We start from the raw sequence: 15,000 nt of genomic DNA on the forward strand, positions 1-15,000 counted from the left end.
ACAGGTCATTAAGGAGCAGGTCGGGGTTAGACAGTACAGAGACAGGTCATTAAGGAGCATGTAGGGGTTAGAGAGTACAGAGACAGGTCATTAAGGAGCAGGTAGGGGTTAGACAGTACAGAGACAGGTCATTAAGGAGCAGGTAGGGGTTAGACAGTACAGAGACAGGTCATTAAGAAGCAGGTAGGGGTTGGACAGTACAGAGACAGGTCATTAAGGAGCAGGTAGGGGTTAGACAGTACAGAGACGGGTCATTAAGGAGCAGGTAGGGGTTAGACAGTACAGAGACGGGTCATTAAGGAGCAGGTAGGGGTTAGACAGTACAGACAGGTCAGGGGTCAGGTACCTGCAGGAAGACCAGGTCGGGCAGGACCCCATCGAAGGAGGGGCTCTGGTAGAGCGGCTCCGTCATGCGGACCCCCAACCCCCTGAGGAGACACAACCAGAACCGGTCCAGACCGGGTCAGACCAGGACCAAGGGAAACCAGAACCGGCCCTTACCGGGTCAGACCAGGACCAAGGGAAACCAGAACCGGTCCACACCGGGTCAGACCAGGACCAAGGGAAACCAGAACCGGTCCATACCGGGTCAGACCAGGACCATTAAATGCCTCCAGTAAGACTATGGTATAAAAACTTAGGTTGTATATGTTGTGTCCACCAGAGGGCAGTGAATCAGTCAAGGTCAATAGGCAGGCAATGATGCTTTCAGCACCTTTTTTTTATTAAAAGGTCAGACACAAACTGAATACGGTTTCATCGAAAGAAACATTAATAAGCCATCAAAGATAAAGTCAAATAAGCCAGTCAGGCTAAACTGAGAGGACAAAATAAATAAGGTAGGCCTAAAAACAAAAACCCATCCTTATCGGTTATTTTACCACTGATGGTCTGGAAGCAGGGGATCTCGAATCTTGGCTCTAGCTCGTGGACGAAAGCTTGAAATCCGCTATCATATACAGTATCACGTTAATTGGCCTCATATCTTCGCAAACGAACCTTGTCAGCAAATCTGTCGCTCTTTGTTGACGGGCATAAGGAAGGCCTCGTGAAGGTGATAGCATGGTGTCGATTCTGGCCTGCCTCGGCCCCGATCCCTCCCCATTCCCCTCCACCCCCTCCACCTCCAGCTTGCCGGGATGTAGTGAAGAAAGGTGGGCTCACAAGTTGCTGGTTGTCCCGTGGTATGAAAGTTTGGTCCTACAAATTCTACTAGTTTTTTGCCCCTGTATTTTTTTTAACCCGAAGTAGCGGCACACTTTGATTTTCAAATGGCGGGGAGTATAACATTTCGATCTCCTCCTCAGGGGCTGTTGTCGGTGACGACGAGGCCATTGTTTTGCTATAAAATAAATTGGCGCAAACCAGGACGCTATAACGGCACCTCCAGGAGCCCAATAACAGCCTTGCTAATGAGCTCGCGATTCTCAACTTCACCAGGTGTGAAAAAGCCTCGGAATCTGAATTGAAAACAACGTTCAAGCAAATACATTTACAAAAAATAATACCCCTAACAGGTTTGAATATTAAGGGCTGTCTAATATTCGTTCGAATATTGATTTATTTTTTGATATTCGAATAATATTAGAATAACGAAGTTCGGAGTCAAAGCCCTAGGATGTATGCAAGTGTGTGTGTTTTGGTTTTTTTAAGTACCGGTTCGAGAACCGTTCTAGCACCGGAACCGTTTAAAAAGTACAGAGTGGGCACCGGTATCGGATAAAACCCAAACGATACCCAACCCTAGTCCGGAAGGACGAAATGGGTCCGTAAACCCTCCTTGCGTTGTGACGACGTGGAACCATAATCAGCCCTTTAGGAGCCAGGACGTACAACATACAACAAGTGTGTGACGTTGTTGATGTTATTGTTGTGAACAGTAATGAATAATCATAAGGAGGAGGAGGAGGAGGAGGAGGAGGAGGAGGAGGAGGAGGAGGAGGAGGAGGGTCTTCTTACTTGGCGGGTTCCTGGGCGAAGATGGTGGCGCGGTGCATCTCGGAGACTCCATTACCCACAAACACCTTGTTCCCCTGGAAGGGCTTGGTGCACCCCCGGGTGCAGCGGCCGTCCACGTCGGAGAACACCGACACCGCGTCGCCCGGCTTCATGACTGACAGGGAGACGAGGGAGACGAGGGAGACGAGCGCAACTTTATTCACACTGAACCTTCTGGACATGCACATCGGAAACCTTATTTATACGGTGTGTATCGGTTGCGTTAGTAGATAGAAGATGGGAGGAGTTAGAGAGGACCGGAGGTAGGAAGTGGGAGGAGTTAGAGGAAGGGAGTGATGGAAGGTGGGAGGAGTTAGAGAGGACCGGAGGTAGGAAGTGGGAGGAGTTAGAGGAAGGGAGTGATGGAAGGTGGGAGGAGTTAGAGAGGACCGGAGGTAGGAGGAGTTAGAGGAAGGGAGTGATGGAAGGTGGGAGGAGTTAGAGAGGACCGGAGGTAGGAGGAGTTAGAGGAAGGGAGTGATGGAAGGTGGGAGGAGTTAGAGAGGACCGGAGGTAGGAAGTGGGAGGAGTTAGAGGAAGGGAGTGATGGAAGGTGGGAGGAGTTTGAGTAATGTAGTGATATAAGGTGAGAGGAGTTAGAGGAAGTTATTGAAAGAGAGTGGGAGGAGTTAGAGGACGTTTTTTGAAAGAAAGTGGGAGGAGTTAGAGGAAGGGTGTGAAAGAAGGTGGGAGGAGTTAGAGGAATGTAGTGATGTAAGGTGGGAGGAGTTAAAGGAAGGGTGTGATGTAAAGTGCGTGGAGTTAGAGGAAGGTATTGAAAGAAAGTAGGAGGAGTAAGAGGGTGTCATCATGAGGGGGCGTGGCCTTACACTTGGGCGTGGCCACGATCCCCGGGGCGAAGACGTTTGCGCCCCTCAACACGGCGGAGCCACACTGGGCCCCCACAACGACCTCTGACCTCAGTGGGACCAGGGACCTGGAGGAAGACAACCTTTATTCAGACGGTTCGTTCAGTTCGTTAATGGTTAATGACTCTTAAAGATTTGTCATTTAATTTGTTTGACTTTTATGCAGTCTATTTTTTTAATCTCATGCTGCTTCTCTCTGCTCTTCATCTCTCGTTTTGACTTGGGAATCGTACCTGCAGCAACTTAACAGGGTTTGCCAGGCTTTTAAGACCCCAGGTTAATTGTTTCTATCTCCAGTAGTAAATCAGCAGTGACATTGTCCAGCTCCCCTCCTCTCTGTTCCAGACGAGTGAGTAGCACCTCCAGAGCTCGACCTTGGCTTGGTCCAACACACGTCAGAGCGTTCCGACAGCTTTTGTCCAGAAGGGTTCACAAACTAACCATCCACGAGTTTCGATTCAGAATAATAATAATAATTCTGAATTCTAAGTGAGAACAACATTTAAGTAAGTGCCGATGTTAAGTGTAGGAGGGAGGGTTTAATTCATTCAAACGCAGCCCAAGCATTGACTTCCCGGTTGTATGAAGAACGAGTCTGAACACACGTTTCACTATTTTACCACTGGCCAGTCCATTTTATCTACTGGTTTCACATCTTGAAACAGAAAATGTAAACAATTAACCAGGGGTCTAGGCAAACCGGCTAAATCTTGTAAATGAATACAGGAAAAGCTCGGAAAAATCGAAAAAGCTTTTGTCAAAGGAACCTTTCGATTTTTCCAGCCACGACCTGACAGAAGTGATTTCCAGATGTGTGGTTGCGTGTGGGTACCTGGGCCCGATGACCGGCAGAAGCAGCACATCTGGAACCCGGGGATGCAAGAGAATCTCCACGGCAACCGCCGCCGGCGAGCCGGACCTCTGCTGCCGCTGTAGAGACCACCCTGTTGTCAGTCCCTCGTGGAGACCACCCTGCCATCAGTCCCTAATGGAGACCACCCCCAGGGTGGTCTCCATTAGGGACTGATGGCAGGGTGGTCCTATCAGCTCCTCGTGGAGAACACCCTCCTACCAAAGACCACCCCGCCATCAGCTCCTTGTGAAGACCACCCCTCTAAAGCTCTCCGCCTCACCTGCTGCAGCTCCTGGGCCAGCCGGCGGCGGACCTCCTCCAGCGGGGCCAGGTGGGTGCTGGCCCGGACGCAGGTGAACCCCGGGGGGTGAGACAGCACCAGCAGCAGCCCCTGGAAGCGCCGCTCCGCCTCGGCCCGGCCGACGGCGGCCAGCAGCTGGACGGACGGACGGACGGGGGGAAGAGGACGAGTGGTGACGTGGTGAATACAGTTGGTGACGTGGTGGTGAATACAGGTGGGGACCATGGTTACCGTCTCACCTCCTGGTTCAGGAAGACGTGTCTCAGATGTTCGTAGACCTCAGGTCGGAGGGAGACCCGTGGGAAGACGGACATTTCTTCAGGTCCTGGGTGTGACATGAAGTTGATATCGGAAATGAACAGAAGACGCAATGATAAGAGGACCTAACGGGTGGTCATCATTACTGGTGGTTTATAACAGGGATAAGATCGATTTATTAGGATTATCTTTAAATGGTAAAAGGTAAACGGACTGCATTTATTCAGGGCTTTTCTAACCAGTGGCCACTCAAAGCGCTTTACAAATAAGCTCAGTTTCACAGTGGTCAGGGTGGGGCGTCGTGGTCAGGGACACCTCGACGCTAGGAGGAGCCGGGGATCGAACTAGCAACCTTCCGGTTGGAGGTCAACACGCTCTACCTCCTGAGACCTTGTTGCCTTACTATGAAGAACAGCTGTAGGTTTCTTCGGGACAGGTCCTCTCATGTTTTAGTCACGTGTTCCCCTCAGTGGAAGAGAACCCTCCGGTTGCACCGAACTAACTGGGTACCAGTACAATACGAACCCAAACCAGTGCAAACACACCAGTCATAATGGGGACATGACGCTGGAACGCCTCGGCCTATGACCAAAAGGTCCTTTAAGTGTTTAAGTGTGTTATTAAAGGTTTATTAAGGGTTTATTAACCTCATGCTCTCTACTCACGTGTCTCTCGCCGAGCTGCTTCCGCCTACGTCATCGTGTTGACACACGTGATGACAATGACGTAGACGATTATCTCTTATAAAATTGACCAGAGAAATTGCTTTTCTTTTGTGTTGAAAATGCAATTATTATTATTAAAAACAAGAACAATGACATTTATCTGATTCGAATAATAACGAATAATAATGAATACATGTATTTATTAAGTTACGTTACACATATATTATATTTTTATTATTATAAATATAAGTTGCATATCCATGGGTTTATAAACTACAATTTCTTTCTTATTTAGTAATAATTTCACAAACTCTGCTAGAGAACTATGTCGCTCTTTTCATCTCCAAGACCATTTAACCTTTTTATTGATTTCTAATCATTTCTATAATTTTCTATCATAAAAAGTAGCCATTTTTTATTAAAGGTAGTTCTTCCATCAATCATGGAATAGATTTCTACTGGACTGGATCATTTAGATAATTATTATACTTACAATTTAAAATAAATCTTGGTTGATTTACCTTATGGTTGAAAACATCATGGCTGATTTACATCTTTAAACAAAAAAAAACTATACAATTATATTCTGTACATATTCTATACTAATATATATCCAAATTCAAAGATGTAAATTGTGAATAGAAATGTGTAAATCGTAAATTCTAATAAAAACCCAACCTAACATCTGTCTGTAGTCTGATGGCCATGGAGAACAGTTTTGCATTTACCTTTCCGATCATGATTAGAATCAACATCATCAAAGTATTCCTATAAAAAATGTAATAGATTAACATAATTGATAATTGAACATATACGCATGCACACACACACACACACACACACACACACACACACACACACACACACACACACACACACACACACACACACACACACACACAATGAATGACGCGTGGATAGGTGTGGTAATGTAAATGCATTCAAAGCATGCAGATCTTTATTGAGACAGTTGAAAGCCATGTCGCTTTAGAGATGACAGCTTTACAAAACAAAATATTTACAAAATCTATCTGTGCAAACAGTCCTTTACAACTCTCCCCTATAAGGTTCCCCGCAATGCGTGCATCCAAATAAACTTTGTTACGTTAACAAAACTACTCCATTTCTCACCAGAAGCTTCTATGTACACATAGTAGAACAGTTTATCGTCATGTGTTTTAGTAATGTATACATTTAGACCAATGATAAATGTCAGGAGACATTTCCTAGAGAAAGCTACTGAAATCAGGCCTTGGCCCTGGGCGTGGACATCAAATCTAGTCCCAGGAGTGGAGACGGGCCTTCTAACCACACTGTACAACGGCTTTGGCAAAGAGACTCACTGCCATGGAGACGACCATGATGCAGTGAAACACCTTGAGAAGAAACGGCAGTGCATACGGACAGATGTTCTGCAACACTATTGCATTAATGCTGTAGTAAAAGCTCTGGATACATACTCTATGTTTGTAAAAAGGCTTTAACAGGAAAAGTCCGGCAAATAAAAAAATGACTATGATTATTTAGTTTTCTGATTTAAAAAACAAAACACACAGGTCTACGTGACAGTGTCTGTGAACAGCAACAATACGACATCATCAATTTCTTTCTGAAAAAAATATTGTTTTCCACCCAATGAAAGCTCTGACCCCCGAGAGACTTCCAGACAAAAGGATTCAACTAGGAGAAGTGAAGCTCTGAATCCCCTTGCATTAAAACGCTTCGTAAAAGCGGTTTCATCTTAATATACAAAAACGGGGAAATTCAACTGCAGTGGCACAAGGACACCACTGGGGGGTGAGAACTAAAAGCATGGAAGAGTGCGTTGCTTAATACTATTCAAAAAACAAGACGGAGAACAAAACAGAACAAAAACAAAATAGAAAAACAAAGCAAATTTAGCCGCTAGCCCTGGGAGCTGGAGGGGCAACGCTAGGATAACATGCTACGGTACTAGGCTAGGGTGCTAATACAATGATGCTTGTTCCATGGTGCTAGTGCTAGGCTAATGCTATGGTGCTGTTGCTACGGTGCTAGCTCTAGGCTAACACTACGGTGCTAGCGCCACGGTGCTACTTCACTATGGGGATAGCGCTATGGAGCTGGCGCTAGAGCAATGCTAAGCTAACGCGTTGGTTGGGGGGGTGCAACAGTTCTGTCGCAATGGTGCCGGTGCTACGAAGCTGGCGCTACAGTGCTGGAGCTAGGCTAACGTCAGGGCGCTAGCGCTAGTTGGAGTCCTTAGTTGCGGTAGGGATGCAGGACTTGGAGCCGTTGTGAGACCTGTAGCTGGTGAAGCTGGGCGTGTGTATTGTGCGAATGCTCCTCCCGCCCGGACCCAGGGGGGTTGGCGACAGAGGGGAGGGAGAGGAGGAGGAGGAGGAGGAGGAGTAGGAGGAGGATGAAGAGGAGTAGGAGTGCACTCTTATGTTTTGGGTCTGGGGGGAGGAGAGGGAGAGAGTTTTACCGGCGTGCTGTGAGGGAGTAGCAGGAGTGAGTTTAGGGTTTCCGTTAGAGAGGGAGGGGAGTTGCGAGGAGGAGGGGGAGGAGGAGGAGGAGCTGGAACGGGGAGGGTGGTGGGGGGAGGGGAGGGAGGACTTGTTGTTGGAGGAAGAGGAGGAGGAGGAAGAAGAGGAGGAAGGGTTATTGGTGTTAGTTGCATCCGGGTTGGGGGCGTGGGTGCCTTTAGTGGCGCTAGGATAAAAAGCAGGGATTTTAGAGACAGAAGGGGAGGGCGCTTTATGATCCGCTCGCTTAGCACTCCCGTTACCCTGCAAACAAGAGATGCCAGAACAGACAGAGGTGGTCAACAGAGGATCAAATGAAACAACAAGTATCACACAAAGGCAACAGGACAACACGGACCTCTAAGGTTACGGACACAGAGACATGGCTAAGACAGGACTACAGAGACTACACGGAGAGCTTTGCTTCTTGTCGGCTACACAGAGGGACAGACGCTTTACACAAAGGCGAGTTAAGAGGAAGCAGAGTTAGATGACAGAGAAGCAGACCGATGCAAAAGCTGTTACACAGATATTGCTAGCTGGTTTACAGCTAGAGAATCTGTTTGTAGAGAGTTAGCTAGTGTACCATCTAGTGGTTAGGTTTCCTTAGCAAGTACACAGAGTTAGTTAGTGAAGAGTCGACAAGTAGAGTAAACAATTAGAGTTAACTACTAGATAGAGGAAGTTAGCTGGTAGATAGGTAGCTAGGAGATTGAGGGAGTTAGCCGATAGATTCAGCTAGGAGTAGCAGTAGGCGCTAGAGTTAGATGCAGACAGGTCAGTGTGCAGGCAGACTGGTTGCAGACAGGTCAGTGTACAGACAGACTGGTTGCAGACGGATCAGTCTCGAGGAGCGTTCTGTTGGTGCAGCTGGTTTTGGTTGTTGAGGGTTTCTTAGTAGAGGAAAAATACCAGTGAGAGATTTAGTAGCGGTGCAGTAAAGTGTGTCTCTCAGGAGAAGTGCATTGTGGGTGGGGAGGGGAGCGTAGCGGCTAGGTTGGTTAGCTTCAGAGAAAGCATTGGGGGGGGATTGGGGGGGAATGCGACACTGTTTAGGAACTCAACTGTGATGGGAAAGGGAGCGACCACGCAGTGAGTGACGGGGGAACATCTCACTCGTCTTTTTGCCATCTCTCCTTTTTTGTTCTTTATTCGCCAACACAGTGAAAGCCGTGAGCAGTGAGGACATGCAGAAGCATACATTGGTGTTATTATTACGGGATGGAACAGTCAAAGAGTCATGCCTTCCAGTCCAAGACGACTCCAGAGGAGGAAACAACAGATCCACGCCAGGCGTCTCGTGGCCATTTTGTTTTTCTTTCTTAAAACCCCCAACCCTAAACTTTTTCAACGTGAAGCTCTTATTTTGAAAAACCCTTCAGGCGAATGTGTTTCCGGTGGCCCGTAGTGAAGCCCTAGGGTAAAACTACCTGTCGGAACTGCCTCTGAGCATCCGGTAGTTTGGGTTGTTTTGCTGGTTTTTCGGTGTTACCGGGCGACTGCCGGGCCTTCGTGGACAAGGGGACGGGCATCCGACTAGTAGGAGAAACGAGGCTCTGCAAGAGGACCCAAACCAAACACAAACAGGAGATAAACAAAAGAAAAACAAAAACAGCACATGGGGAGGTGAGAGAAAGGACAAAAAAGGTATAAAACAGGTGAATTCCCAGTGGACAACAGTAAGAACACCATTTATATATCACCAGGGACAGCACATGCAACCCCCTCCAACCGTCACCCAAAATACATAAACATAAAATCTACAAACAGTTCATGCAGCTGAGGACAAGAAAGCACACAGAGAGCGGTCAGTGTAACAGCTTCAATCCCAGGACAGAGCGTTCCCACTGGTTGAAGACCCCGGTTAGCAGTGGAGCAGTGGAAAGATGAGAGGGAAGAGGAGGGAAATGCCACTCTTCAATCATGGAAACCATGATCTCACACAGACTAGGTGAAGAGCCCAAGGAGACATTTCCAACATTTCCAAACTCCCAAGAATTGGATTAATAAACGTGTAATCTCATCGATTAGGTGACGGAGAGAGGGTCATTTTGGAGGATTGGAAGAAAGGACCCAAAGCTTCTAGGAGGGTGGAGGAGCTAGAGAGAGACCTGTTGTTTAACGCTGGCTGGGGAACTGGGGGCAGGAGTGGAGGTAGCGGTGGGGGCGACTACGGGCCGAGGCAGGAGCTGGGGCTTGCTTTTCTTCCGCAGGGAGCTCTTGAGGGGTAGGGTGACCTTAGGACCGGACATCCTCGAGGTGGGCAGAGAAGCGGATCTCTTCAGGCCCTCTGAGCTCTTCTTCTCGCCCACCTTCTCCTCGGCCTTGTGCTCATCGGGCGAGCAGGGGCCCATCTCGCTGATGGTGGTCTCAAGCTGCTTGATGGTCTGCTCCAGGCTGTCCAGGGTCTTGTAGGTGCTCTTCCGGATCTCGCTGGTCCGTTGCAAGGAATCCGAGGCGTCCCGTTGTACCGGGACGGCAGTGGAAACCGGGACGGTGTTTTCGTCAGTGCGCAGAATCTCAAACCTCTTGGCCTCCTTGTGCTGTCGGACGGTGCCGTCCGTCTCCTCCTCGTCCTCGTAGACCACCACCTGCAAGGTCTTCTTGCCCGACTTGCTTCCCGTGCGGATGGCCTGGGACAGCGCGGCCAGCTGCTTCTTGGGGAACTTGAACCTGAACTTCTTCTTGCCGTCCTGCTTGCCCTCTCCGTTGGACTTGTTGGAGTTCCCGGCTCCGTCCGCCAGCTCAGCGCTAGAGGAGGAGGAGCAGGAGGACAGGCTCCCTCGGTTGGCCAGAGACTGCCCCCTGGCCTTCAGGGACACGTCACTCCCTGCTCCTCCAGTAACCTGCTGAGCACCACTCCTATCAGAATCGGACCCTTCGCTCTCCTCGTCGATGCGCTCCTCCCCCAACATCCTCTCCATCTCCTCCTCACACTCAAAGACGGTGGACAGCCGCTTGTACGCCGAGCGGATGTCCATGGGCTCGTCGAAGATGATGATCACCGGCTTCTTGTTGAAGCTGTAATCGCGCGTGCCCGTGGCGTCCCCGTCCTCGCCTCCGGTCAGGTCGCCCCACTTTCCGGACTCGCCCACCGTGAGGGTCTGGACATTGCCCTTCTTGGAGTTTACCAGCTCCTTGTACTCTCCACAGGACAGAGCCTGCACCTTGCTGCTGGTGATCATGAAGGCAATGTTGTCTGGCGGCGGAGGTGCCTCTTCTCCAGGGAGGTCTGGGCTCAGACCTGCCCCCTCATCCCGTCCCTTATGTGGATCTCTGGGCCGGTCGGATGCCTCAGCCGGGGCCTTCTCTGGGAGGGGGACGGTGGGCAGCTCTCGGGGGGTTTCCACAGTGGAGGTGGACACAGACTCTACTATGATACTCTTACTGTTGGTCTCCTGGACCACCGAGGACTTTAACTTTTTTTCGTTGTTGATTTGGTTGAGGAGGATGAGGTTTCCTTTCTCCACCTCGGTCCCGCGGTCGCTCTTCAGGGACACGGAGCGTTTGATCGGCTTCCTGGGCAGCTTGAAGCCGATCAACCCCACGGGTTTTGGGGAGATGGGAGGAGGAGAGCCCGAGGTTGGAGAGGTGGGAGGAGGAGAGACGGCAGGGGGAGAGACTGGGGGAGAGAGAGCCGACGGTTTGGGTGGTGGTTTGGGTGGAGTCTGCGACTGCGGTAGCTGGCTTGGGAAATGGTCGTTAGCATTGACATTTGACACCTGGGATGGGGGAAAGGTGGACTCTCTGCTGCGTTCAGTGGACTCCTCCGGCGTGGTCGACGGGGGGTGCTCTTTGGTGATCTGACCGGTCACGTAGTAAATGACCTGCCGGGAAAACACAGAGGCCGTGGTTAGACGGCATACCTGACCAGAACGAACTGCAATAGATGGGATGGTAGATGTGGGTTATAGCGGTGGGGAGAAGTTGTACGTACCGCGGGACTCTGGCGGGATTGGGTGTTTCCGTTTTCATCCGTGTCCGGACTTTTATCCTCTTTTTCCTTGGCTGGATCTGAAGTCTGCTAGGACATTGTGTGAGGGGTCAGTATTATTCGGCCGCTTGGGCGCTAACATGATGTGGATTAACATTAGCATCTCTGGTGTTAGCGCTGACTAGGTGCGAGGCACTAAATTGGCTTAGCATAAGCATCTTTGATATTAGCGCTATGCTAGGCTAACGTTCCATCCAGAGCTTGTACTGTACAGTTGGACAGTTGATGATGTTAATATGAAAGCGGATTAACTAATGTATATAATGTATAGTCTATCCATGATTAAATGTTATATTACGAATCAATTAAGATAAGTTAATTAATTAAGATAAATTCATCAATTAAATTATCAACATTTAGGAAATAGAAAGAGAGTCCTTAAGGTCTCAAAGAAAGTAACTTTAGAAGCGAATGGTAAAGCCAATAGGTTTCAATTTCAACCAATCGCAGCACCAGCTACATTATCCCCCAATGTGCTGGGGGTTCGCTCTTTCTTTAAATCTAGAGTGCTGCTTGGTTGATATGGAAACCGACTCCCCTATCTCCCGCCCCAGGGGGACCACCGCCGCGGCCTATGAAGGTTTAAACTGAGTAAAGCTGAGGTGGTGAGAGGTGGTAGTTTGACGGAGAGGTGTGAAGTGTGAAGCGTGCTCCTCACAGCAGGGTGAAGGTTAAGGAGAAAGGCATGCAAAGGAAACGCCCCCTACTGAACCGAGTCTGCAACCACAGGCGGTCACTCAGGACCGCTCCCCTAGCTCAGGGCTACTTTGAGGAGGGTTTGGAAAAGAAACACAGAAAACAGATTGTAAATGCCTGCAGAACACGGCATTGATTCTTTTATTGATTCAGATTCGAGAGGAAGGTCAAACAAATTGAAATGAAATCAGAGATGGTAAAACACTGCAGCATAAATCAAAGACGAAGAGAGAAGACAGGGAGCCATCAGATGCAGACTTTATCCCCAAGCCGGACCCAGACCCACGCTATCCCCACACTAGACCCAAACTAGACCCAAACCAAGACTCGACCTAGACCCACGCTATACCCAGCATATACCCAGACTAATAGTGGACCCATACACCCAACAGATTTGAGAGAGGAGAGGAGGAGGGAAGGCAGGGGGGGGAGAGGATCTGGTGGAGGTCACAGGATTATTCGGAGCCCAACGAAGGTCACAGCAGGAGTACAGGTGAGTACAGGTGAACAGGGGTTAGGTTACAGCCATCAGGTGAACAGGTGTTAGGTAACAGCCATCAGGTGTGCAGGTGTGTACAGGTGAACAGATGTGTCCAGGTGAACAGGTTTGTACAGATGAACAGCTGTTAAGTCACAGCCATCAGGTGTACAGGTGTGCACAGGGTAACAGGTGTGTCCAGGTGAGTATGTGTTAGGGGACAGCCATCAGGTGTTTCACCTGTGTGTCAGTTTAGCGTGGGCAGGTGGTAAGCTGGTCGGCTAAACGACGACACATCATCTTTACCTTTGTTTTCTCTTTGAGGGCCGGGAGGGCCCCAGCTCTGAGCTCTTTGACCTGAGGCTCAACAAGTACGCCCCCTACAGGACACTTCTGGAACACCTGGGAAGGGGGAGGAGCCAGGACACGAGGGAAGAGGAGCTTTAATAGGAGGCTCCTTCACTGACCACAACAGAGAGAAGATATCAACATGCAACACTGTGTGTGTGTGTGTGTGTGTGTGTGTCAGTGTGTGCGCGCGCGCGTGTGTGTGTGTGTGTGTGTGTGTGTGTGTGTGTGTGTGTGTGTGTGTGTGTGTCTGTGTGTGTGTCTGTGGGTGTTACCTGTAGTTCTGCCATGATATTTTCCCCATCATCCTCCCCATCTGTGATTGGCTCTGGATGGGGAGGAGGAGTGGCTGTCTTGGGTGGGGCGTCGGCCAGCACGGGAGTGGGTGTGGCCACAGGTGACACCTTGAAAGGTGTCAGTTTGGGGGAAGGAGGAGGAGGGGCATCTTCCTCTTCCTCCTAAAAACATGGATGACCAAGAAATTATTTTTATTATTAATATAATCATCAATAAAATCATTATTTGACGGTTACAATTTACTACACAATCACCTGCAGCAAGCATTCAAAGGTTAACCCATTCCCCGTACACAACAGAGATAGCTAGGATAACACGCTACACAATGCTAAGTACTATTTTTAAGTGCCTGGACGTACAACATACAATGAGTGTGTAAGTGCTTAAGACTGCGTCGCTACACCAATCAGAAGCTACCACCATATATAGCCGTGTTTCCCCAGAGGCTGGGCCTGACGGGAGGGCTACACTCACCTGACCCGAGGACCTCTTGCTGGTGAAGACCACCTCCCCGGACCGGGTGGTGGTGAGCCCGGACCCAGACCCGGGGATGGACCCGGAGTAGGTCTTCCTGGGGGGGGGAGGCGGAGGGGACTTGCAGCCCTTCTCGGAGGCGGTCTTTGGGGTCTTCTCTGCGGGCTGAGCGGGTTTAGGGCCGGGGGTCTTGGAGGGTCTCTCCAGGACCGCGGGTCTGGAGGGCCGGTCGTTCCTCTCGGGTCCGGGGCGGGGCTGCTTCTCGGCGGCCCCGTCTGGCTTGGGGTCTTTAAGAAATCACAGATTGAAGGGTCCACCAGTAGGTTAACGTCCACGCTGATAAACCACTGTTACCTGGTTAAGGCTTTGACATTATGAATGAATGATACAATGAATGAATGAATGAATGAATGAATGAATGAATGAGTGAATCGTCCTGAATGATGAATGAATCTTCATGTAAACACCATTCATTCAATCGTTCATTCATTAATTCTGTACACGCACCAGAAGGTCAGAGAGTTACACCAAATCATCCTTTCCTGCCCTGCCACGGGTGGTGGGTCAAAACTTTAATGAAAAGCTTATCAGACACAAGTCTGTGATTCTCGACCTGTCGTGACCGCGGCCCGGACCCCCTGGTGGTGGCGGTGTGAACCTGTACCTGTAGGCGTGGTCGCAGGGCTGGCCGGGTGTCCTGGCTCCTCCCCCCCAGCAGACGCCGTGGGGGAGACGGGCGCGCCCTTCATCATGGTGGCCTCCGCCTCCTGCAGCAACTTCTCAAACTCCTTCCCGTCGTACTGACCCATGTTCTGCCTCCGCTCCTCCCACTCCTTCTCCGCTGCCTGCAGGAGAGGAGGGGGGAGGTGAAGGGGGGAAGACAGGAGCGGGAGGAGGCAGGGAGAGAGGAGAGAGAGGGGAGGAGGGAGGAAGAGAGTAGGAACATATTAAGGCTGCATGCTTTTTGTAAGTAAGACCTTCTTCGGACGGCAGGTGGCTCAGGGGGTAGAGCGGGTCGGCTGGCAACCGGAACGTTGCTAGTTCGATCCCCAGAGTGTCGGGGTGTCCCTGAGCACGATGCCTCACCCTGACTGCTCCTGACGAGCTGGCTGTCGCCTTGCGTGTCTGACTCCGCCGTCGGTGTGTGAATGTGTGCATGAATGGGTGAATGTTAGCCAGTATTGTACAGCGCTTTGAGTGGCCGCTGGTTAGAAAAGCACTGTATAAATGCAGACCATTTACCATTCACCATTAAATGGACC

The 15,000-nt window shown here is 49.9% G+C and overlaps 2 protein-coding genes across 4 annotated transcripts in view; both read right to left on the reverse strand.

The window, feature by feature from the left end:
• nsun6 (NOP2/Sun RNA methyltransferase 6) overlaps positions 1 to 4,981 on the reverse strand; it is a 12,696-nt gene extending 7,715 nt beyond the window's left edge. Inside the window, exons 1-7 of one of the 3 annotated variants that reach the window (XM_056584482.1) lie at positions 4,945 to 4,981; positions 4,261 to 4,346; positions 4,001 to 4,156; positions 3,700 to 3,797; positions 2,829 to 2,935; positions 1,960 to 2,113; positions 347 to 428 (exon numbers count right to left, since the gene is read on the reverse strand). In XM_056584482.1, coding sequence (XP_056440457.1) covers positions 347 to 428; positions 1,960 to 2,113; positions 2,829 to 2,935; positions 3,700 to 3,797; positions 4,001 to 4,156; positions 4,261 to 4,335 — 672 coding nt within the window. In that variant the 5' untranslated portion in view covers positions 4,336 to 4,346; positions 4,945 to 4,981. Of the gene's footprint in view, positions 1 to 346; positions 429 to 1,959; positions 2,114 to 2,828; positions 2,936 to 3,699; positions 3,798 to 4,000; positions 4,157 to 4,260; positions 4,347 to 4,682; positions 4,899 to 4,926 lie in introns of those variants that run through there. The other 2 variants (XM_056584483.1, XM_056584481.1) reach the window with 2 other exon arrangements.
• An 855-nt stretch (positions 4,982 to 5,836) lies between these two features.
• The window catches only part of LOC130377006 (sickle tail protein homolog), a 49,866-nt gene continuing 40,702 nt past the window's right edge, over positions 5,837 to 15,000 (reverse strand). The window contains exons 11-18 of the mRNA XM_056583949.1: positions 14,403 to 14,583; positions 13,739 to 14,025; positions 13,243 to 13,425; positions 12,926 to 13,021; positions 11,389 to 11,472; positions 9,563 to 11,278; positions 8,882 to 9,007; positions 5,837 to 7,715 (exon numbers count right to left, since the gene is read on the reverse strand). Of these exons, the coding sequence (XP_056439924.1) occupies positions 7,173 to 7,715; positions 8,882 to 9,007; positions 9,563 to 11,278; positions 11,389 to 11,472; positions 12,926 to 13,021; positions 13,243 to 13,425; positions 13,739 to 14,025; positions 14,403 to 14,583 (3,216 nt within the window). The 3' untranslated portion in view covers positions 5,837 to 7,172. The remainder of the gene's footprint in view (positions 7,716 to 8,881; positions 9,008 to 9,562; positions 11,279 to 11,388; positions 11,473 to 12,925; positions 13,022 to 13,242; positions 13,426 to 13,738; positions 14,026 to 14,402; positions 14,584 to 15,000) is intronic.

Source organism: Gadus chalcogrammus, chromosome 23 (genome assembly GCF_026213295.1).
Source record: "Gadus chalcogrammus isolate NIFS_2021 chromosome 23, NIFS_Gcha_1.0, whole genome shotgun sequence".
In the NCBI taxonomy this organism is placed as follows: domain Eukaryota; kingdom Metazoa; phylum Chordata; class Actinopteri; order Gadiformes; family Gadidae; genus Gadus; species Gadus chalcogrammus.